The 25,124-nt window shown below is 42.5% G+C and overlaps 1 protein-coding gene across 4 annotated transcripts in view; it reads left to right on the top strand.

The window, feature by feature from the left end:
* The first annotated feature begins 294 nt into the window (after positions 1 to 294).
* hectd1 (HECT domain containing 1) overlaps positions 295 to 25,124 on the top strand; it is a 176,947-nt gene continuing 152,117 nt past the window's right edge. For 2 of the 4 annotated variants that reach the window (XM_041213934.1, XM_041213932.1), the window contains exons 1-2: positions 296 to 479; positions 1,176 to 1,437. In XM_041213934.1, the coding sequence (XP_041069868.1) occupies positions 1,298 to 1,437 (140 nt within the window). In that variant the 5' untranslated portion in view covers positions 296 to 479; positions 1,176 to 1,297. Of the gene's footprint in view, positions 480 to 1,175; positions 1,438 to 25,124 lie in introns of all 4 variants that reach the window. The other 2 variants (XM_041213936.1, XM_041213933.1) reach the window with 2 other exon arrangements.

Raw genomic sequence — 25,124 nt, 5'->3', positions numbered from 1 at the left:
AAAAAGAGAAAAAAAGACTAGAGATCTAAACACAAACTAAAGACTCTACTTTTACTTTAAAGACTAGAAAAACTCACCAATCAGCTGCTCTCAACGTCCTTTAAGGTCTCACACTCTTCTCTCACTGTCTTTGTTATTAAAATGTACTCATTTTTATACTTTGCCAGGATGTATTTCAAAGCAAGGTTATTATTTATTTATCTGAGATAAACATCAACACAGGAAGAAACGCTGAAGGGTTGACGCTTGTGGGAGACCATGGTATTTTAGTGTCGCTCCCTGGGTGAAGGGGAGGAACAGACGCTCCTCCTCCTCCGCATTCGGTGCTTAGAGCCCTGGAGCCGGCTGCAAGATGTTGAGCTGCTCTTAGCCTCCTGAACCCAGCTATTAATACTCAGTCAATGTGGAGGATGTGGTGCCGCAGTTCTCTTCAAGCCGCTCTACCCTTGAGCCGCGGATAGAAAGGCCCCCCGAGTGCGGTGAGTGAGGCACAAAATGCCGCCGTTGGAAGGGAAGGGAATTGCTTTCAGGCCCATTACGCCGGAATTTCCTGCTTTAGGCAGCCAGCTTGATCACGCTAGGCCTCTGGGCTAATGGTCAAAATTTAGCCGCAGGCCACTCGGGGCCTGGCGTTTGAGATCGGCTCGGGTGTTCGGTGGAGGGATTCTCCTTCCACTGCTCTCCTCGGCGGTACCGAGCAGCGCCGGTTGAAGGGAGGAGGCAACAGGGTCGCAAGGTGGCTTGTTCCTGCCCGGTCCCTGAGCCAGGCCTGAATGAGTGTCTTTGTGTCCGCTGGGAGGTGAAGCGAGGCCGAGGCCGCTCGGGTGACTCAGGTTTTTTTAAGCTTGTAAATGGGCCGTCAGTCGTGACCTTCCAGCAGGGCCTGTGTGCCTGCTCCGTGTTTTCGGCGCTGAGAGGCGGTCACTGAGCAGACTTTCAGGAGCCTTGGCCTCGTGTGTCATATTAAAGCGGGACTTCAATCAGCTTTAGTCCGAAATCTGTGTTAAATGGCGGTTCCGGTCTAACGACCGAAGGGAAAGTGCATTAATTTCGGGTGAAAAATGCTGTCTGATTATTCAAACTTTTTAATTTGGAATTTGGGGGGAATTGATGCACCTAAATACAAAGCATTACACAGGAACAGCATCTGTTACGTTTACTTCCCTTTTGATCAGGTTCATTCGGACCAGTTGTGGAAATACGGCGATCTTTTCTTTTCCCGGTGACTTTCTTATCCAGTCTCTCCGTTCCAGGAGAACATTGGGGAAATATACTCACGTTTTGAAGAGATCACGCCATGGCCGATGTGGATCCGGACACTTTGTTGGAATGGCTACAAATGGGCCAGGGAGACGAAAGGGACATGCAGCTAATAGCATTGGAACAGCTGTGTATGCTACTTCTCATGTCGGATAATGTGGACCGTTGTTTTGAAACGTAAGTTTTAAAAAAATTACATAATGGATCTTCAGATTGTTTTGTTTTCTGTTGACTTATACTGCATCCCAAATTTCAATTGAAGCTGATTTTAAGAACTTCTGTATTGGTAGTTTACTTTTTAAAATCATATCTGGATAAAGGGGAACCGGTGGATGTACTGTACTTAGAATTCCAGTAGGCATTTTATAAAGTGCCATATCAAAGCTTATTGTAGAAAATAAAAGCTCATGGTGTAGGGGGTAACATTGGTATGAATAGAAGATTGGCTAGCTAACAGGAAACAGAGAGTTGGCATAAATGGGTCTTTCTCTGGTTGGTAGGATGTGACAAGTGTCCCAGGGATCAGTGCTGGGGCCTCAACTTTTTACAATTTATAGAAATGACTTTGAAGAAGGGACCAAAGGAACAGTTGCTAAATTTGCTGATGACACAACGAAAGGTAGGAAAGCAAATTGTAAAGAGGACATAAGGAAGCTACAAAACGATATAGATTAAGTGAGTGGGCCAAGATCTGGCAAATGACGAATAATGTGGGCAGATGTGAGGTAGGAATAATAATAAAGAAGCTTATTATTTAAATGGTGAGAGGTTGAGGAACTTTGAGATTCTGAGGGATCTGTGTGTCCTAGTGAATGAATCACAATAGATTAGTATTGCAGGCACAGCAGGTAATTAAGAAAGTTGATAGAATATTATCATTTATTGTGAAGGAAATTGATTACAAAAGTAGAGAGGTTATGCTTCAGTTGTACAGGGCATGGGTGAGACCACATCTAGAATATTGTGTCTGCAGTATATAGTACTGGTTTTCTTATTTAAAGAAAGATGCAAATTAGAAGCAGTTCAAAGAAGATTTACTAGATTAATACCAGGAATGGGTGGGCTGTCTTATGAGAAAAGGCTGGACAGGTTAGGCTTGTATCCACTGGAATTTAGAGTAAAAGGTGACTTAATTGAAACCTTTAAGATCCTGAGGGGTTTTGACAGGGTGGGTGTGTGGAGAGGATGTTTCCTCTTGGAGAATCTGGAACTAAGGGTCAGTGTTTAAAAATAAGGGGCCATTAATTTAATACAGAGATGAGGAGAAATTTTTTTCTGCGGGTTGAGTGTCTTTGTAACTCTCGTCCTCAGAAGGCAATAGAAGCAGAGTCTTTGAATATTTTTAAGGCTTGGCTGGATAGATTCTTGATTCACAAGGGGGTGAAAGGTTATTGGGGGTAGGCAGGAATGTGGGGTTGAAGTTACGTTTGGATCAGCCATGATCTTATTGAGTGGTACAGCAGGCTTGAGGGGCCGAGTGGCCTACTCCTCCTCATTCGTACGTATGTTCGTATTTCTGGAAGGGATGTGTTAGAGGACAGAACAAGACTATGATGTACCCAGGAATTTGACAATGTTTCAAATCTACATTCCAATTGCCTGAACAAAGTCCCAAAGTGTTTTATATTTCACTAAAATATCTGCAATGGGCATTGTTGATGGTCTGCAGTCTGGGTAGTCGAAAGCTATCAGGGAGACCAAGGGTACTTTATTTTTATTCATTTACAGGATGTGGTGACACTGGCTAGGACAGCATTTATTGCCCAACCCTAATTGCCCTTGAGAAGGTGGTGGTGAGCTGCCTTGAACCGCTGCAGTCCCTGTGGTGTAGGTACACCCCCAATGCTGTAGGAAGGCAGTTCCAGGATTTTGACTCAGTGACAGTGAAGGAATGGTGATAGATTTCCAAGTCAGGATGGTGATTGGCTTGGAGGGGAATGTCCAGGTGGTGGTGTTCCCATGTATCTGCTGCCCTTGTCCTTCTAAATGGTAGTGGTTGTGGGTTTGGAGGGTGCTGCCTAAGAAAACTTGGTGAGTTTCTGCAGTGCATCTTGTAAATGACACACACTGCTGCCACTGTTTGGTGATGGAGGGAGTAAAGCTTGTAGAAGGGGTGCCAGTCAAGCGGCTGCTTTGTCATAGATGGCGTCAAGCTTCTTGAGTGTTGTTGGAACTGCACTGATCCAGGCAAGTGGAGGGCATTCTATCACACTCCTGACTTGTGCCTTTATAGATGGTGGACAGGCTTTGGGGAGTCAGGAGGTGAGTTACTTGCTGCAGGATTCCTAGCCTCTGACCTTCTCTTGTAGCTACTGTATTTATATGGTTAGTCCAGTTCAGGTTCTGGTCAATGGTAACCCCTAGGATGTTGATTAGTGGGGGATTCAGTGATGCAATTGAATGTCAAGGGGTGATAGTTAGATTCTGTCTTGTTGGAGGTTGTCATTGCCTGGCACTTGAGTGGCGCGAATGCACCTTGTCACCTGTCAGCCCAAGCCTGGATATTGTCCAGGTCTTGCTGCATTTGGACATGGACTGCTTCAGTATCTGAGGAGTCGCGACGGGTGCTGAACATTATGCAATCATCAGCGAACACCCCTACTTTTGACCTTATGATGGAAGGAAGATCATTGAAGCAGCTCAAGATGGGCCTTGGACACTACCCTGAGGAGCTCCTGCAGTGATGTCCTGGAACTGAGATGACTGACTTCCAACAACCACAACCATCTTCCTTTGTGCCAGGTATGACTCCAACCAATGGAGAGTTTCCCCCTGATTCCCATTGACTCCAGTTTTGCTGGGGCTCCTTGGTACCACCCTTGGTCAGATGCTGCCCTGATGTCAAGAGCAGTCATTCTCACCTCCTCTGGAGTTCAGCTCTTTTGTCCATTTTTGAACAATGGACATTGAACTCTCCCACCCAGATTACATCTGTGCCCTTGCTTTGTCCAAGTGGTGTTCTGCATGGAGGAGCACTGATTCGTCAGCTGACAGGGGTGCGCGGTACATGGTAATCAGCAGGAGGTTTCCTTGCCCATGTTTGACCAGATGCCATGAGACTTCATGGGGCTGGAGTAGATGTTGGACTCCCAGGGCAACTCCCTCCTGACCGTATCCTCTGTGCCACCATCTCTGATGGGCCTGGGTGGGACAGGACATACTCAGGGACAGTAATGGTGGTGTCTGGGACATGATCTGTAAGGTATGATTCTGTGAGTATGACTATGTCAGGTTGTTGCTTGAGTAGTCTGAGACCGCTCTCCCAATTTTGGCACAAGTCAAAACCTGCACATGGTTTGGAAGTGTGAACGGCAATGTGGCCTACTTAACTGAACTTGGAAGACACAGATTCTTATGGTGGGCATATCAGCAATTCTAGTACAAATATTGAGTGGTTGTGTTTTTTAAAGGTCACTTGTGACCTTGTATTGATTTATTCGATCAAAGTTTGGGATTTTGGACTTTCTGGCAGTACAGACATTTTCTATGTAGCTTTTGAAGTTTTTTTTAGTGTCCATTGCTGATATACAGAAGGCAATACCAATGCACATATTTAATCATAAGGATATATCATTCAAAAAAAAGCTTTACTGAGGACGAATAAACATGCTGTTCCTCAGCTGTGTGAAATGCATATTGTCTTTGGAGAAGTGTTATCTAGGTAAATCACTTTAAAAATTGTCCTTTGAGAGAAGGCTGTGATTTTAGTATTATCTTGCAGTTGCCTTTTTTCTGTTATATGATCTAAAAGAGTATCCTTGTCAGAAAGTGACATTCAAGAACTGGCAGTGAAGGTAATGAATTTGAAGAAAGAGTCATTCTTGGCTCAACAGTAGCACTCAGGTCTACGCGAAAAGATTTACATCCCACTCCAGAGACCTGAGCCTGATGCTTCAATGTGGCACTGAGATGTGTCATCTTCCAAATGAAAAGTTAAACAAAGGCCACTACTAATCCCCTCAGGTGGGTGTAAAAGATCTAATGGAACTATTTGAAGAGGAGTTCTCTTCTTATCTTGGCCAACTTTATCCCTCAACCAAAATCATGGAAAGCAGATTGTGGTTACTTATCTAATTGCTTTTAGCATACTTGGCTATGCTCAATTTGGTTGCCATGCTTTCCTTAACTCTTCAAAAGTACTCCATTGACTGTGAGGCTCCTCAAGATATCCTGAGGGTATGACAGGCATTGTCTAAATGCATGACAATCCTTTTCCACTACCTGTGTATCTAGGATGAAAGTGCCTTGAACCTTTTCTGATGATGGCTACAGATATTTTCTTTGCCTTCTCCAGGATTTAGAATTAGAAGTTATTTGGGACTGCAGCTCACTGGATTGTGCTGTCTTGTGGATAAAGTAAGCATTGATAATATGTCATGCCTTCTTCCTCCCTTTTATATATGTTTGAATCTACATGTTACCATACTCAGTTAAAATAAGTGCCTTCCCCCCCTCTTGCTTTCCTTAAAGACATTTTATGGCCAATCTTTCCTTGCACCTCTGAAGTCCCTTGTGACATTTTTCCACATTAAATATATTACTTGTAAGTTGGACTGTGGATTTAAAAGTTTTAATGCGTTTTACTTGACTCACTCATCGATGTCTACAGCACAGAAGGAGGCCATTTGGCCCATTGTGCCCGTGCTGGTCAACAAAGATCTGACTATACTAATCCCATTTTCCAGAGCTTGGCCCATAGTCCTGGAGGCTATGGCAATGCAAGTGACTATCTAAATACTTCATAAATGTTATGAGAGTTTCTGACTCAACCACCCTCAAGCAGTGAGTTCCAGACTCCCACCACCCTCTGGGTGAAACAATTTCTCCTCAACTCCCCTCTTAGCCTTCTACCTCTTAACTTAAATCTATCCTCCCTGGTTATTGACCCCTCCTAATGGAAAAAGTGCCTTCCTATCCACCATGTCAATGCCCCTCATAATCTTATACACCTCTCTCAGGTCCCCTCTCAACCTTCACTGCCTCAAGGAAAACAACCCCAGCCTATCCAATCTTTCCTCATAGCTCAGACCCTCCAGCCCAGGCAGCATCTTGGTAAATCTCTACACCCTCTCCAGTGCAATCACATCCTTTCTATAATTTGGTGACCAGAACTGCATGTAGTATTCCAGTTGTGGCCTAACCAGCATTTTATACAGTTCCAGCATAACTTCTTGTGTTCCATGTCTCGGCTAACAAAGGCAAGTATCTCGTGTCTTCTTATCTACCTGCCCTGCTACCTTCTGGGATCTGTGGATATGCACACCATATCTTCAGTGCTTTCCAGGGTCCTACCATTCATAGTATAATCCCTTGCCTTGTTAGCCCTCCAAGTGCATTACCTCACACTTTTCCGGGTTGCGTTCCACTTGCCGCTGCTCTGCCCAGCCGACCAGTCCATTGATATCCTCCTGCAGTTCATGGCTATCCTCCTCACTACTTACCACCCCACCAATTTTCGTGTCATCTGTGAAGTTTGTAATTATAACCCCTACATTTAAGTCCAAATCATTTATGTACACCACAAACAGCAAGGACCCCAGCACTGAACCCTGGGGAACCCCACTGGAAACAGACTTCCAGTCACACAAACATCTCTCTACCATCACCCTCTGCTTCCTGCCTCTCAGCCAATTTTGGATCCAACGTGCCACTTTGCCTTGGATCCCATGGGCTCTTACTTTCTTGACCAGTCTGCCATGAGGGACCTTATCAAAAGCCTTGCTAAAGTCCATGTAGATCACATCGAGTGCATTACCTGCATCAACACTCCTGGTTACCTCCTCAAAAAAAATTCGATCAAATTTGTCAAACACGACCTTCCCTTAACAAATCCATGCTGACTATGCCTGATTAATCCATGTCTCTCCAAGTGCAGAAACATTCTGTCCCTCAGAATTCTTTCTCATAACTTCCCCACCACCAAGGGTAATCTGACTGGCCTGTAATTTCCTGGTCTATTCTTTCCTCCCTTTTTAAAATAATGGGACAACATTAGCAATCCTCCAGTCCCCTGGCTCCTCACCTGTGGTCAGAGAGGATTTGAAAATTATTGCCAGAGCCCCTGATATCTCTTTCTCTTGTATCCCAGGTTGTTGAGGAAGACATTTCATCTATGGATTTATCCACTTTTAAGGCCAGTAAACCCGCTAGTACCACCTCTCTATGCTAATTTTCTCTAATATTTCACAGTCCTCCACCCTGATGTCTATACCTGCATCCATTGTGAAGACTGACACAAAGTATTCATTGAGGACTGTACCCCCGTCTTCTGGGTGCACGTTCAGATTGCCTCTATGGTCCCTAATTGGCCCTACTCTTGACTTAGTTATTCTCTTGCTCTTTATATATTTAAAATACCCCTTTGGGTTTTCCTTTACTCACCAATGCTTTCACATGCACTCTCTTAGCTTTCCTAATTTCCTTTTTAAGTTTTCCTCCACCACCCCACCCCCCCCCGTACTCTTTATACTCCCCGAGGGACTCTGCTGTATTGACCCTTCTGGTATCTGCCATAAGTTTTTATTCTTAATCCTAACCTTTATGTCTCTTGACATCTAGGGTTCTCCGGACTTGGTCCCCTTTTTTGTCTTTATGGGAATATATTTGGCCTGTTACTCGCTATTTCCACCTTGAATGCCTCCCACTGCTCTGACACAGTTTGATCTGCAAGTAGCTGCCCCCAGTCCACTTGGGCCAAATTGTATCTCATCTTAGTAAAATTAGACAGTTTAGAACATTTATCCCTGGGCCAACCTTATCCTTTTCCATAACTATTCTAAATCTAAATGAGTTATGGTCACTATCTCCAAAATGCTCCCTGACTGATAAGCCTTCCACCTGCCTGGGCTCATTTCCAAATATTAGGTCCAGAATTGCCCCCTCCCTTGGGCTTTCTATGTACAGGCTTAAAAAAAAGTCCTCCTGGATGCAACTTAAGAATTTTGCTCCCTCCCCACCTTGTACACTCAACTATCCCAGTTAATATTTGGGTAGTTAAAATCCCCTAATATTCTTGCACTTCTCTGCAATTTGATTACACATTTAATCCTCTATCTCTCCCTGACTGTTTGGGTGCTTATAGTACACACCCAACAGTATGTTTGCCCCTTTTTGTGTTTTTTACTTCTACCCATATGGCCTCATTTGATGAATCTTCCAAGATATCATCCTCCTCATTGCTATAATTGATTCTTTGATCGATAATGCGACCACCCCATCTTCCATCTCCTCTCTATCTTGTCTGAAAACCCTTTAACCAGGAATATTGAGCTGCCAGTCCTGCCCTTTTAGCCAAATCTCAGTCATAACTATGATACAATACTCCCACATGCCTATCTGTGCCCTCAGTCTTATTCCTCAGGCTCCTTGCATTATAATATATTTCGTTTAGAATTGCTAAACGCACTGTTCACTGTTCTAGATCTTTGAATATTGACAACTTATCCAGATATTTTTCTGTTCAAAACATTTCTTTTGGGTGCTTTGTGGCAAGATTGTTAACAAGATTGAGAACTCACAACAATGCCATTAGATTGAGTCAGTAAGAAGTTTTATTGATTCACTGTTCTGTTTTGAATTGTAGCAATCCTGTTTCTCTAACACTAAAAGAAAAATGAAAACCAGATGGATGACATTACTGTGGCCTAACTTATGTTCTGAAGCTGTGATATGTTTACCTTCCATATTTGTTTCCTTGTTTAGCCTTTTCTCAAAGCAAGATGGATGACTCGTTCCCAGACTACTTCCAAAATTTTACTTGGGCTGAAGTGAATTAAATTACAAATTGTCCCAACGTAATGATCCTACTTTAAAAAAAATCCCTAACTAAAGGAGAGTGACTTTCTGCTGCCTGACATTTTCATTGGACTGCCCCAGCTGAAATAGGATCTTGGTGTGAGGGGCATCTGAATTAAAAACATGCAGCTTAATATTCAAAGGATAATTATGTTTGAGTACTAACACATTTCCTGGGTGAGCTGTGTCTTCGGCATCTTGTACTATTTTTCGACAGAATTTCAGTCCTAATGAAATGAAAATGGATAAAACCAAAGCAAAATAATGTGGATGTAGGAATTTATACAAAAAAAAGGTCAAGCAGCATGAGAGAGAGTGAAACAGTTTCAGGTGAATTACCTATTATCAGAACTGGAAGATGCTGGGGATGAAACAGGTTTTAAGCTTCTGTGATAGTGGAGGACAGGAATGATTAAATGACAAAGTTGTGATAATACAAGGCAAGAAGGTGTGATGAGACAAATATGAGAACAAAAATGGGGTCCAGAGAGGGTGTAAATCTTTGCAGCAGAATAGAATCAGGTTGTTGAGAAGGGCATATTTCAACTGTGTTGGCTCTGTTATCACTAAAGCTCATCACTTGACAACCAATTGGATGCATTTGGGAGGCAAATACAGAAGTCAATCATGTGGGTGTGCATGGTTCTCTAATACAATTTTGTGAAACGTTACGAGGATTTAAATTGGTTAACATTTTTGGCATACTGCAAGTCATATATCCCTAAAAGTTGATAATCCTAAGGGTGCAATTTTTCTTCCTGCATCACCACTCCAAAGGAACAATGTCCTTGAACGATGGATGGATTTGATGGAACAGACACGGGTTCTTGCACGTTCCCTGTGCTGCTTGGGTGGGCTGTTGTATGGTAAGCTTCCTTTAATGATCTGGGGGATATTGCAATTGAAGTGTATTCTGCTAATAGCAACTGTGTTTGATAATTCAGAATCCGAACCAGAGTGTTTATAAAATACTTTCTGGTGACAACAGCTGTTACAATTAACATTCTACATTTCTGAAACCAATGACAGAACAGGCCCAGATTTTTGAAGGTCTTGTAAATTTACCAGTGAACTGCCCTGTTCTGTACAGATAGAGCGAACATGCATTTAATATGATGCCTTTCACGACCTCAGGATTTCTGAAAGTAGTTTTGAAATCTAGTCATTGTGGCAATGTAGAAAATGCGACAGTCAATTTGCACACAACATGCTTTGGCAAGCAGCAGTGTAATAATGACCAGATAATCAATTTTAGTGATGTTGGTTGAGGGGTAAATATTGACCAAGATACCGGGTAAGACTCGCCTACCCTTCAAATAGTCCATGGGATTGTTTACGTTTGTCTGAGGGGACAGATGGGGTCTTGGTCTAACATTTCATTTGAAAGGTGGCGCTCCTTACGCTACTATTCCCTACTCCATAGGAAAGGCAAACCCTGAGCTGGTTTATTTTGTTGGAGCACTTACTCAGGGATACAGAATTGTGTAATGACGGAGTCACCACACTACCAATTTCTGGGCCTGTAGTAATGTACTGCTACAGGCTGAAGTCAATTCACTAAAAAGTTGCGGCAGCAATTGGAGTACCAATGTTGCTGTTTGTCGCCAGTATGCTTGGGCTGATTTTCAATGTAAAGCCCTTTTTTATCAAAAGGGCAGACGACCAGGCTCTCCCTATTCCAAATATTCTGTCAATCACTGGAGAGTAATACATGAAGGATGTTTTGACAATGATCTCTCAAACATGACATACAAGGTCAAAGTTTTGATAAAATACATCACTTGTGTACTGTGTTTGGCAATGTTTCTTATGTTCAAGCTGAAAATACTTGAGCAAACTTTAATTACAATACACAGGTGAAATATGCCTTCCCTGTTTTAGGAATTTAAAATTCTATGCAAGTCAGACCCTGTTTATAAATTGATTTGTGTTTTACTTCATTGTGTTGTAAGGTTGATATTAAAATGCAATTATTGGAGAAGTAAAAGATCTTGGAATAGTATTATGAGAGGAGAATTTGTACCTCGGGCACAGTGTCCAGATGCGTGTTTTTGTGGCTTGTGGAGTGATTGGCAAGATAACCAGATTCTAATACTAATGAGCTACCCCAAATTGTTTCCATAATAAATTGTGTAAATTGCAGATATGCTATAGATAACTAGACAGATTTTGTGAAATGTGATTTTTTTTTTAATAGAACATGAGCTTGGAATGTGAAGGATGTTACAGTAAGAGATTATCTAGTTAACTGTAACCACAACATAATTTGATTCAGAGTAATTATGGAAAGAAACCAGAAAATATTGAAGGTAAAAATAATCAACTGGGAAAGAGCTAATTTCAAGGCACAGTTGAAGGCCCAGATAGAATGAAGACAATTGTAGGGTAAAGTGGTAATGGAGCAATGAAAGACATTCAAGGATGAGAGAACAGGACATCCAAAGCTAATGCGCCCTGGATGATAAAATATAAAATAAGACATATAAGGGAGGCTTATGGCAAGTGTCAAGAGCAAGATTCAGTTAATAGCCAAGAAAATTGTGGGAAGCACAGGTGGGAATTGAAGTTAATACAGGAGGCAAGGAGAGGTTTTGAGAACAAATTAGTAGGTAACATTAAATTGAATAGATTAGCTGGGGAAAAGTTGGGCCTATTCAGGACCCAAAGTGAAATCTTCATGTAGAGGCAGAGGATGTGGCTGAAGTCTTAAATAAGTATTTTGTATCTGTCTCAGATGATGTGAAGATTGCACTTAAGGAGGTGGAGTAAGATATTGACAGAAATAGATAGAGAAGATATATTAAAAAGATTAGCATTACTGAACTATCTAGCCTGGATGGAACACATCCTAGGTTGTTGAAAGAAGCACCAGGAGAGCTAATGGGCATTGGTTATAATCTTTCAATTCTCATTGGATACAGGAGTAGTTGCAGAAGACTGGAGGGTTGCTAATATTATACCGCTGTTCAAAAACGGGGAGAGGAATAATGTCACAAAACTACATGCTGGCAAGCTTGACATTGGTGATGATTAAATTATTGGAAATCGTTATAAGGTACCAAATAAACTTCCATTGGGAGGACTTGGATTAATAGAGGAGAGATGGTGTGGATTTGTTAAAGGCAAATTGTGTCTGACTAACTTGATTGAATGCTTTTGTGGTCACAGTGAAGGCTGATCAAAAGGTTGCAGGAGATGTATGCATGGACTTTAGGAAGACATAAGCTTGTTAAGAAGATAGAAGCCTATGGAATTAAGGGCAAATTGACTCGATGACAGGAGGCAGAGGCTGATGGTTGATGGATTTTGTTTATCCTGGGCAGTGATTTGGATTAGTGTTCTCTGCAAGATCAGTTTTGGATTTATCACTCACACTCATTTTTTAGTCGACCTAAACTCACGTGTAGTTGTCGAAAGCACTGCTCTACTTTTCACATATGTGCTGATGACACCCAGCTCTATCTCAACACCACTTTTCTCAACTCATTCACTGTTGCTAAATTATCAGGCTGCTTGTCTGATATGCTGGATGAGCAGATACTTCCTCCAACAAAATGTTGAGAAGGGCAAAGCCATTGTCTTTGGCCCGACAACTAATTCAAGCCACTGACATTATCCCTCCCCTGGGGCCCTTTGCAGCCTTAATGTAATATTTGACCCTGAAATGAACTTCCAACCACAGAGATAAAAACAAAAAACTGCGGATGCTGGAAATCCAAAACAAAAACAGAATTACCTGGAAAAACTCAGCAGGTCTGGCAGCATTGGCGGAGAAGAAAAGTGTTGACGTTTTGAGTCCTCATGACCCTTCCACAGAACTGAGCGAATATAAGGAGAGGGGTGAAATATAAGCAGCAAACACCAGGAGAGAAATGGAAAGCAGTGAAGGTGAACAAGGCAAAAGAGAGATACGGAAATCTTGTCGCAGAGAGGAACAAAAAATTGACTGCCACTCCTCTTCAAGAAATGCCTACCTTGAAGAAGTTTTGTTCCTCTCTGTGACAAGATTTCCGTATCTCTCTTTTGCCTTGTTCACCTTCACTGCTTTCTATTTCTCTTCTGGTGTTTGCAGCTTATATTTCACCCCTCTCCTTATATTCGCTCAGTTCTGTGGAAGGGTCATGAGGACTCGAAACATCAACTATTTTCTTCTCCGCCGATGCTGCCAGACCTGCTGAGTTTTTCCAGGTAATTCTGTTTTGTTTCCAACCACAGATTTGTACTACCGCTAAGACTGTCGATTTCCACCTCCTATAATGTTGGACTCAGTCACAGCTCAGTTCATTGGCTGGTGAAACCTTCATCTTTGTGTTGTTGCCTTTAAACTTGACTATTCCACACACACATGGCAAATCTTCCATGTTCTACTTTCTATAAACTTGAGGTCATCCAAAATCCTGCTGCTCGTGTCTTAGTTCACACCAAATCCACCTATCACTCTATGCTTGCTGACCTACATTGGCTCCCTTTCAAGCAGTACCTTGATTTTTAAAATTCTCCAAGTCTCTCCATGGTCTCGCCCTTCCCTATGTCTAATCTCCTCTACCTTGTAACGTTCTAAGATATCTGTGCTCTTCTAATTCTGGCTTCGAGCATCCCTGATTTTAATTGATCCACCATTGATTGTTGTGCCTTCAACTGCCAATGTACTAAGCTCAGGCATCCCTTTCCTTAACCTCTCTGCTTCTGTGTCACTCATTCTTCCTCTAATATGTTACTAAAAACCTACCTTTTTGGCTACCTGCCCTATACCACTTTTATATGGCTTGATAACACTCCTGTGAAGCACCTTGCAATGTTTTATTAAATTTGAAGGTGCGATGTAAATACAAGTTGTTGTATGGAGCCGCATGATAATGATTGCCAAGTTTTGTTTATAAAGTAGATGGTGAGAGAATAGTTAACTTAAGAATGACACAGTCCTGATGGTGAATGGGCAGAAGCTTGGTAGATGGAGTTCAATGCAGTAAAGTGTGAAGTGATGCACTTTGGGAGGATGAATATGGAAGGACAGTATTGAACCCAAGTTCGCTTGCTGGTTACACACGGCTCCAATCAATCTCTATGGCAGAAGTTCAGGGACACTGCACAAAGTTCTCTATGCTTGTCTATCGTTGTTAATGGTTACTGAAGTTAATCAGGATAGTCTGCCTCTGAGCTCAAGCATTTTACTGTCCATTAAAAAGTGAAATCCGATTTTTTTATCAGGGCAAGATTTTGAAAGTAGATGAGCTTGTTGTCCATATATGCAAATCCTGAAAGGTGGCAGGGCAAGGTGATAAGGTGGCTGAAAGAAGCATATGGTTTGTTTGGGTTTATAAATTGAGGATTAGACTATAAAAAGCAAAGAGATCATGCTGACATTTTACATTCATTGATTCGGCCTTGGCTAAGATTGCCAACTCTGGCAGGTCATATTCCAGGAGATGTCAGTGGAAGTGATGTTATTGAAGGATTTCTGAGTGAAATTGGGACTATTTTAAAGCAAGAACTTCGGATAAAAAGATGAAAAGAATTTTGGAAATGGGATTTTTGCATTATTTAGTTTAATCACCACCTGGTGCTACTTTAAGCTGGAGCCGGAGAGTTCCAGACACATGTCTGCCTGCCTGCCTCTCCTCCCCAGGATCATCAGTTGCATTTTGGCAGCAGTAGGCACTGGCTCGCGGCCATGAAAGCGGAGCAGGGCTCAGTCCTTGGCCGCTGCCCAGGAAGGAATGAGCTGGCGCTGCTGGTACCCGATATCATGAATCTGGTATTCTCCCTGCTCCTTGGCATCCCGTCAGTCAGTGTTAGTAGGATGAGAGCCGGAGCAGTGAAGCCATTGGTTCCCTCCCAACATCTCCACTCCCGTGTGGGACTCTGGCTCAGCATCTATGCTGGTCAAGATCCTGCAGAAATCATTAAGGTCCTGACGGAGATAAGGATGATTACATGTCTGCTGTCAACAATTCCTCCGATCATTTTTCCTTCTGCATATGTAGATAGGCAGGTACAAGCTACCTTCTGTCACTGTTCCTTTCCCTCTTTTTTATGGTAACTTGTTGCTGTACTTAGTCAAGTTAACTGAGTTGTTGCATGCAACCCCGATCAATCCCTATCGTAGAAGTTCAGGAACACTGCACGGCCTTCTCTATGCTTGTCTATTGCTGTGAACAGATACTGAAGTTAATCAGACTGATAGTCTTCCTCTGGACTCAAACATTTTATTGTCCATTTAAAAAGTGAAATCCATTCTTCTTTTGAGGGGCTGTTATTTCTTTTTCAATTTGACTATTTCTTACCTGAGAATGCGCGGTGGCATCAAGTGTGACCCAGCAGACTGAAGCTCAAAGCAGAGTAAAAGTAGCTTTCAATGAAATTTGATTGGGAGTCGCTATGCCGGAATCAGCTTTACCTCAGAAGCACTAATAGTGTGATGATTTGCTTAAAACAGCGTTGTGAAATCTCCTGGAATGCTTTCTTTGGCCACTAGGAGATTGATGCCGATTCCTGTGGACTCCCAGCCATTCTGGGAGGGTTGGCAACCCTAGACTCAGTTGGAATATTGTCAACACTACTGGAGACCTCACCTTGGTAAATATGGCAAGGCCTTAGAAAAGATATAGAGGAGGTTTGCTATGATGTCATCAGATGAGGGAATTTAATTATGATGGGTGCACAAGTTCTCCTTGCAACAGAAAAGGTTAAGAAGATACTGAGGGGTTTTGTTAGAGAAAGACTGTTCCATCTGGAGACTTGGAGACTGGCTTAATAACCAGAGGGATTAAATTTAAAGTCATTGGCATAATTTTGAGAAGGAAGTAAGATTTCACAGAATTGTCTGAATCAGAAAGATGGTAGAAGATGATTCCATAAATAATTTTAAAAGGCTGTTCAACAGGCACTTGAGGGTGGGGTTTTTTATAGAGTTGGATAAAAAGTGGGGATGTGGGGCTGGGCATGACTGTTCTTTCAAAGAGCCAGCACAGGCACGATGGGCCAAAAGACCCCTTCCCGTGTTGTAAGTTTAAAAGAATGTGAATTATTAAGAAACTCAAACTTAGCTTGGAGGTTTCGAACTCCTAAGTTCCCGGCTGGGAACTGGCTGCACATGCATGGGTCGGATATTTCACGTACTTCATGTGCAGGAACAGGCCCTGTGTGCTTGTGCATAGGAAAAAAGGGCACGGAAACCCAGATCAGGTGATAGTGCAGGGTGCCATAGTAAATGTCCCAGAGAGAGGGACCAGGGAAGGGAACAATAAGTTCCCAGGAAATGTCCCAGAAGTAAGGGAAGAAAGGGGAACAGGCAGAAGATCGCAAGAAGTGGCTCAGGCCGGGACAAGAGACAGGGAACAGCAACAGGTCTCAGTTGAGTTTAGGAAAGGCAAAACAGTCTCCAGTTAAAGAAGGAGCTGCAGAGAGCTTGGGAGAACCACTGATAATTGAAAAGGGCTCAGTAGAAGCCCTAAGATCTGAGAAGGTGGCCAAAGGTTGGAAACTCTGTGCTGCAGGCTGTTGGGGCAAAAGTACCCCCTTTTTGGAGCACTGGTGTCCTGCTTGGGGCGGCTGAAGAGCTGAAATTGTGCTTGTAAGGTGATGCTAGTGTACCATGGAATCCAGGAAGCGGGATCTTGGAAGGCGAGATTGAAACCCTGCCAGGTAGACCATTGTTGAAGCCTTCCAAGTGGGAGCGATTTTTGGTGAGAATTCCAAGGCAAGGTCTTTGCACGTGGAGATTGGAAGCTCTCTAAGAGAAGGATGAAGTTTCAGTGAGATTGGCTATCTGTGTTACTGACGCCTGGGTGGGTTGTTGAGGAAGTCAATGCAGTCTGTTTGGTCATATGTCATTTATTCTGTAGTGTGGTGTATTTGATTACCCCATTTGCCTGTTAATTCACATGTACCTCATACTTGCTCTGAATGCAGGAGTATAAGACATTGTAAAATTATTAATCTGTCTGACCTTGTATAGTCAAGTTTATTTTTGTTTGTCCAAAACCCGTGTAATCTTGTGGCTTTATTCTATTAGCAGGTATCTTAAATCTCAAATTTTGTCTACTTTAATCAAAACATTATTGGTCCCTAACCGGATCTCACTGACAACTTAACCCAGGATCCTAACAGAATGAAGGCAACACAATTTAATTCTGTGGTGTGCACTTGAATTATTATTTTTAATATAGTACAGAGACTTTCACAAGCTGATTTTGTTGTGACTTTTCGAATTTTCCTTGGAAGGAATGAAGATGGGATTGTAGTTTTGTGGACATCGACAGCTAGCCGTTGTTTCCCACCCCCTCACATACCTATAGCAAAGAAAAATCTGGCTGAATTGAACTGGAAGCAAGAAATGATATTTCAATACTGTTGATTTCAATAGCCACCCACTCCTCAGTAGGCCCTGTTGTATACAAAAGCATATTTTCTATACTGCAAGCAGTGTTTTTAAGCGTTGATGCTGAGTAAATGTCCTTCCCTGTAGGGAGCAAAATAGTTTCAGCCGAAAGCTCTTCAGTCCTTCTATAATGCATGTTTTATGCTCAGTCATTAATTCTTAGTTGGAACTATGAGTACTTTATTCATTTACAGGTCAGCTTATGTTTCTATTCTGAAGAAACTTCTCTTCACCATGTAATCCACTGGTATCCTGAACAATAAGTGCCAAGCAGATGCAAGTGAACATTTTAGTGTTGGATGTTTGGGAGTTAAGTTGAGTTACATTTGTCTTGTAAACTAAGAAAGCAAAGAGGTTCATCTTGCATTGTTCAAAAAATGTTTTGAGGCTGTTGATATCAACACTGATTCCTTATGGTGATCGTGTGCCCCCATGTTCTTGATTGCTCAGCCAGGAACAACAACCTCTGTGTCTGCCCTATCAAGTCCCTTCAGAATTGTGTATGTTTCACTGAGATTACCTCTTTTCCTCTAAATTTCAGGGAATATAAATTGCATCAATTTAATCAGCACCTCATTCCAAGATCCAACATAATGAATGTCCGCTGTATAACTTCCAATGCAAGTGTATTCTTCCTTGGATATGGAGGCTAAAACTGTACTGTATTCTAGATTTGGTTCCATCAAAGCCCTGTATAATTGTATAATTCTTGCACTCCAATCATCTTGCAACAAAAGCCAATATGCCATTTGCCTCCTAACTGCTTGCTGTATCTGCATGCTAGCTTTGTGTTTTTTGTACAAATAAAAAGTTTCCCCCACTTTAAATATACTACTGCTCTTCGTTATGGTTATGTCATATGTCTTGCTAGGAAATAGAGACAGTTTAAGTAAGTTGTATTTGTAGGTGTTAGGAATGAGTTTTGGCTTTAATATTTAAGTTTTATTTGTATTTCCTGTACTTGTGTGTTAAGAAAGGTCAAATTGAGTTCTAGTTTCACTTTTTAAAAAGTGCCTGCATTTCTAATCCGAATTTTAAGACTGTGGCAGCTAAGTGAAACAAACAAGAGTAGAGAAACTAGGCTGTTGCCTAGAAACAGGTGCTGAGAGAGGTAGGTCCCTCCCACAGACACAAAAACTAAAGAAACAGTAGTTTTGAGTTCAGTTTGAAGCCAGGACCCCAGAGAGACTGAACACTGGGAGAGGGAACTGCAGAGTGAGAGCAGATTCCCCAAAAGAACCAAAAGGTCCCAAGGCCAAAGGAGTGAGACAAAAACAGGGGAAAGTCCCAGGCAGACCTTCTAGTCAAAGGAAGGACAGGAACCTGGAAAATGTCCTGTTAAGTGAAGAGCAGAGGAAAAGGCTCAAAGCTTCAAATTTAAAGAGAAAAGCTGCAGAGAGCAGATTTAAAGTGAGAACTGCTTGCAAGAGGCCAGAAGGTCCAAAGAGACAACTGAAGGTCTGTAACTCTTTGCTATGGGCATGTGAAGCAGTGGTGTACTGTTGACAGCTGAGTCAGTGAGAGAGAGTGCGTGGAAGACAGTTTGAACGCATGTGGTGAGCCAGGGAAAAGGAGCACCAGAAGGAGAGTTTGAAATCCTGGAGGTGAACCCTTGCAGGTGGCATCTGAGAGAGAATCAGTGTGGGAGAAGATTCCAAAGCGACTCCTTGGAGAGTGGAAATTGGAAACCCTCGTGTAAGTGAGTTTGGTTGGCTCACAATGTGACAAGCGTCTGGGGAGAGCTGAGGAGAGAGCCATAGCATCTGGCAGAGGTGGCATCTATCACTTGGTTTCAGATGTGGTATGTCTGACCACAGCGTGCAATAGCTTTCCATAGACTGTGTACTTACTGTGAACATTAGAGTATAAGATAGCTTTTGTAACTTGTGTTTTCTTTACAAATCTGTAAAAGGAACAGTTGCGGGTAAAGGATTATTGTAATGTAGCTCATCTTGTTTAATATTTTATGCTTTTGTTAAAAGCTCATTAGCTGACTCTGGTGACTCTGTTCAGTAGCCTCTCTTCACGTATCTAAACAAACAAATAAAAGTTAGGATCTGGGTCCCACCCTGAGGTCAGGATTGTCGAGGGGTAATCTCAGCTGGGATCATGACAGTCTGTAAAACTTAGAAGATGGACACTACTTTTTAAAAAGCAGCATAGAATATGGACACTGTACCTTCACAAAATAGACTTGAGAGTCAGATGTCTTTTGTGATTTTTGTACAAAGACAGGCATGCCTAAACATATTTCTTGGAAGTTACTGATAATGTGCATATGGCCTTCCCAGGTACTGATTGACCACCCTTCACCATTTCAGTGGAAGAGTTTTAAAATGACAATGGCTGCTTGACTTTCTGCCCCCATTTTCAAATAAAGACCTTTTGGAAGCAAATCGTTGCTGGAATATTAATGAGATAGCAAACCCCCTCCATTGTGTGGTGAATTGCTTGGCCGTCAACCCATTGTGTGGATAATGAAAAACAAAGATGCTGTTGCCACATGAGAGAAAGTGGCTTGTGATAAGAAATACCTGGAAGTATTTCATTAATCCAACCTGGCTAATTACTGCCCCATCAATAAAGTGAGGGAAGGGGTCATCAACAGTACTATCAAGTGGCACTTGCTTAGCAATAACCTGTTCACTGATGCTTAGTTTGGGTTCCACTGGGGTTACTCAGCACTTGACCTCATTATGGCCTTGGTTCAAACATGGACAAAAGAGCTGAACTCTAGAGGTGAGAGTGACTGCCTGTGGCATCAAGGAGCACTAACAAAACTCGAGTCAATGGGAATCTGAGTCATACCTAGCACAAAGGGTGGTGGTGGAGGTGGCGGCGGCGGATGTTCACTAATCGCACAATGTTCAGCACCAAATGCAGCAAGGCCTGGACAATATCCAGGTTTGGGCTGACCAGTAGCAAGTAACACAAGTGGCAGGCAATAACCATCTCCAACAAGAGAGAATCTAACCATTGTCCCTTAACAATGGCATTACCATTGCTGAATCCCCTATTATCAATATCCTGGGGGTTGTCATTGACCAGAAACTGAACTGGACTAGTTATATGAATACTGTGGCTTCAAGAGCAGGTCAGAGGCTCAGGATCCTGCGGTGGGTAACTCACCTCCTGACTTCCCAAAGCCTGTCCACCATCGACAAGGCACAAGTCAGGGTGTGATGGAATACTCTCCACTTAGCTGGATGAGTGCAGCTCCAACAATACCCAAGAAGCTTGACACCATCCACGATAAAGTAACTCACTTGATTGGCACCCCATCCACAAACATTCACTCCCTCCACTACTGACAGACAGTGGCAGCAGTGTGTACCATCTACAAGATGCACTGCAAGAGCTCACCAAGGCTCCTTAGGCAGCATCTTCCAAACCCATGGCCATTGCAATCGAGAAGGAAAAGGGCAACAGACACATGTGAACCCCACCATTTGGGAGCTCACCTCCAAGCCAATTATCATCCTGACTTGGAAATATATCACTGTTCATTCACTGTTGCTGGGACAAAGTCCTGGAACTTCCTCCCAAACAGCACTATGGGTATATCTGCACCACATGGACTGCAGCGGTTTAAGAAGGCAGCTCACCACCACCTTCTCGGGCAATTAGGGATAAATTCTGGTCTTGCCAGTGACGTCCACATCTCATGAATGAATTTTAAAAAAAAAAACCACAAGAGCAGGTCTGTCTGAGATGAGGACGTGAGGGAAGCCATCTCTTGCCCAGCACTATGGAGGACTGCCTCAAAAGTCACCTTAGGCAGAGAATTGGGGCATATTCATTTATAAGCAAGATTATAGTTTTCACTACAAGGACTCGACCAACTTTGACTTCGAAAGAGGTTGGGGTGAACTAATGTGAATCATCACCAGAAACCTATGATCTCTTCTTCAGTGCATCAAGAGACGAATCCTTTAGGGCTGCAACTTTTCAACTACCATCTTGCAGACTGATTACAAGTGGCCTTTCTTAAAACTCTTTAATGTAACTAAATGTTTGCTACATCTTTAGAAATGCTCTTTTTGTGCATGTGTCTTTTGGTGTGAATGAGGAGTGGGTGTTTGTTGCATTTACATCCCTGATCGTGAAAAATAAACGTTTATCTTTTTGGTTTAAACTTACAAACCCTGTTTGTGACTGTTCTTAAAAATCATAGCACTCAAGGAGTTAAAATATTTTAAAATACAGCTGTGGTCAGCTGAGAGGCGAGTAAAGGGGGAAATTATCCCAAATCTGTCTCTGTTTGTGTCTGTCTGTCTCTGTGTCCGTAATTTCTATTCTTACGGGTCAATGACCTCCTATAGAGATGTGCGGGGCAAGTTTTAGCTATGAGGAGAGGTTGGAGAAACTCTGATTGTTCTCACTGGAGTGACGGGGTGACTTGATAGAAGTTTACAAAATTATGAATGGTGTGGACAGAGTAGATAGTCAGAAGCTTTTTCCCAGGGTGGAAAAGTTAATTACTAGGGGGACATAGATTTAAGGTGAGAGGAGAAAACTTTAGAGGAGGTGTGCGGGGCAAGTTTTTTACGTTAGTGAGTGTCTCGAATTCGCTGCCAGAGGAGATGGTGGAAGCAGGTATAATAATGGTGTTTGAGAGGCAGCTTGATAAATACATGAATAGGATGGGAATAGAGGGATACGGACCCCAGAAGTGCAAAATGTTTTAGTTTGACAGGCAATATGATTGGTGCAGGCTTGGAGGGCCGAAGGGCCTGTTCCTGTGCTGTACTTTTGTTTGTTCTATTTCTCCACATGATACACTATTCACCGCCATGCTGCCTTCTCACTTAACTTGTCTGTATTTCTTTGTAATTTTTTTTGCCTCGTCCTCCCAGCTACATTCCCACCTAGCTTTGTATCATTAGCAAACTTGGATACCTTCCTCTGTGTCTCTTTGTCTAAATCATTAATATAGATTAGAAATAGTTATGGCTCCATCACTGATCCTTGCAGTACTCCACTAGTCACAGCCTGCCAACTTGAAAATGCCCCATTTATTCGTACTCTGCTTCCTGTCTGTTAATCAGCCCTTTATCTATGCTAATATATTACCCCAACTCCATGATTTCTTATCCTTTGTATTAACCTTGTGTGTCACCTTATTGAATATCTTTTGGAAATTTAAGTATACTACATCTCTGGTTTCTGTTTATCTACTCTACTAGTTATATCATAAAAACACTTCAATAAATTTGTCAAACACTATTTCCCCTTCATCAAACCATGTTGACTTTAAGTTCTTTGCTAACTGGCCTGTAGTTCCCTGTTCTTTTTCCCCCTTGCAGATCAGTGTTACATTTGGTAATTGAGTATTGCTGAAAAAAGAAACATGCCGTGGAAGCTTTTTGTCTTGCATTCAACAGGACAAATGCGAGAATGCCAAATTTCAAAGGGAGCAACAGTTTGTACTGCATGACAAAAGAGTGCTGATTGGTTGGCAATTCAACTCTGGTCGAGGTGTCGTCATGGAGAATGTACCAGGGAGCTTTTGTGCCCCTGGCTTTGTTTAATTCAAAAAAAGCACAATGTCTGGATAGGTTCTTTTCACCTACAAGGGGCAGGTCGCTGTGTATGAATATGTCGTTTCTAGCGAGCTTAAGTGAGCCACATTGCAGAGCCTGACTGAATCTTAAATTTGTTGTTAGTCTTAATACTTAGCCCACTTGGACAGTAGCTGCTGAACAATTTCAATTGTTGAATCACAACTAATGTTTGACATTATGTTCCATGTATTTGCAAGCATGGGTTGGTTGAGTGAGGTCAGTACTCTGGCTATTGCGAACAGCCAAAGGGAAGTGCTGTTTGATGTGACCCGCCAGTTGTTGAAGCCAATGGTTTACGTACCTGGCATTACACTGGCACTGAAATTCATAATCCACATTCCTCATTTGTATGGTATCTGTTGCTTAAATTTTTGAAACAATTTATCCTTCCAGGATAATTTGAAGCAGACTGGATAACTTCCTGGTGCATTTTCCATGGAAATGCCTCAATCAATCAGCACCTTTTTCTCATGCAGTATAATTGCTGCCCCCTTTGAAATTTGGCATTCTTGTGTCTGTCCTGATGAATGTGAGACGAAAAGCTTCACAGAGTCACAGTCCAGAAGAGGCCCGTTGAGTCTGCCCTGACACGTGAGAAACGCAACCTACCTACCTAACCCCATTTATCAGCACTTGGCCCATAGCCTAGAATGTTATGATGTGCCAATTGCTCATCCAGGTACTACTTAAAGGATGTGAAGCAACCCGCCTCCCCCACCCTTCCAGGCAGTGCATTCCAGACTCACTACCCTCTGGGTAAAAATGTTTTTCCTCACATCCCCCCACTAAACCTCCTGCCCCTCACCTTGAACTTGTGTCCCCTCATGACTGACCCTTCAACTAAGGGGAATATCCATCCTGTCCACGCCCCTCATCATCTTGTACACCTCGATCAGGTCGCCCCCTCAGTCTTCTCTGCTCCAATGAAAACAGCCCAGGTCTATCCAACCTCTCTTTATAACTTAAACGTTTCATCCCAGGCAACATCCTGGTGAATCTCCTCTGCACCCCCTCCAGTGCAATCACATCCTTCCTATAATGTGGCGACCAGAACTGCGCACAGTACTCCAGTTGAGGCCTCACCAAGGTTCTATACAACTCCAACATGACCTCCCTACTTTTGTAATCTATGCCTCAATTGATAAAGGCAAGTGTCCTTTGCCTTTTCCACCACCCCACTAACATGCCCCTCCGCCTTCAGAGATCTATGGACACACACGCCAAGGCCCCATGTTCCTCAGAACTTCCTAGTGTCATGCCGTTCATTGAATACATGCTTGTCAAATTACTCCTTCCAAAGTGTATCACCTCACTCTTTTTGGGGTTAAATTCCATCTGCCACTTATCTGCCCATTTGACCTTCCTGTAGCTCAAGACACTCAACCTCACTGTTAACCACCCGGCCAATCTTTGTGTCATCCGCAAACTTACTAATCCTACCCCCCACATAGTCATTTATGTTGTTTATATAAATGACAAATAATAGGGGACCCAGCACAGATCCCTGTGGTACATCACTGTACACTGGCTTCCAGTCACTAAAGCATCCTTCTGTCATCACCCTCTGTCTCCTACAAGTAAGCCAATTTTGTATCCACCTTATCAAATTACCCTGTATCCCATGTGCATTTGCCTTGTTTATAAGTCTCCCATGTGGGACCATGTCAAAGGCTTTGCTGAAATCCTTATAAACTACATCAACTGCACTACCCTCCCCTACACAGCTGCCCACCTCCTCAAAAAAATTCAATCAAACTTGTTAGGTATGACCTCCCTCTGAAAAGCCATGCTGACTATCTCTGATTAAACCTTACCTCTCCAAGTGGAGATAGATTCTCTCCTTCAGAATTTTCAACTGCATGCCTCTTTTTACATGTACTATCAAATGATTACTTGCTACCTTCCAATCCTCTCTCACCATTCTAGAACCTAGGGAATTTTGAAAAATCATAACCAGTGCCTCTACTATCTTGGCAGCTACCTCATTCAGAACCCCAGGATGTGGACCATCAGGTTCTGGGGATTTATTGGAATTTAGTCCTTGAAGTTTCTCCAATACTTTCTTCTGCTGATATTAACTACCTTTTATTTTCCTCGCTTTTGTTTTAGTCATCACGTTACACTAT

The sequence above is a fragment of the Carcharodon carcharias genome, chromosome 20, assembly GCF_017639515.1.
Source record: "Carcharodon carcharias isolate sCarCar2 chromosome 20, sCarCar2.pri, whole genome shotgun sequence".
In the NCBI taxonomy this organism is placed as follows: Eukaryota; Metazoa; Chordata; class Chondrichthyes; order Lamniformes; family Lamnidae; genus Carcharodon; species Carcharodon carcharias.
This window is presented reverse-complemented; position numbering and strand designations above follow the sequence as displayed.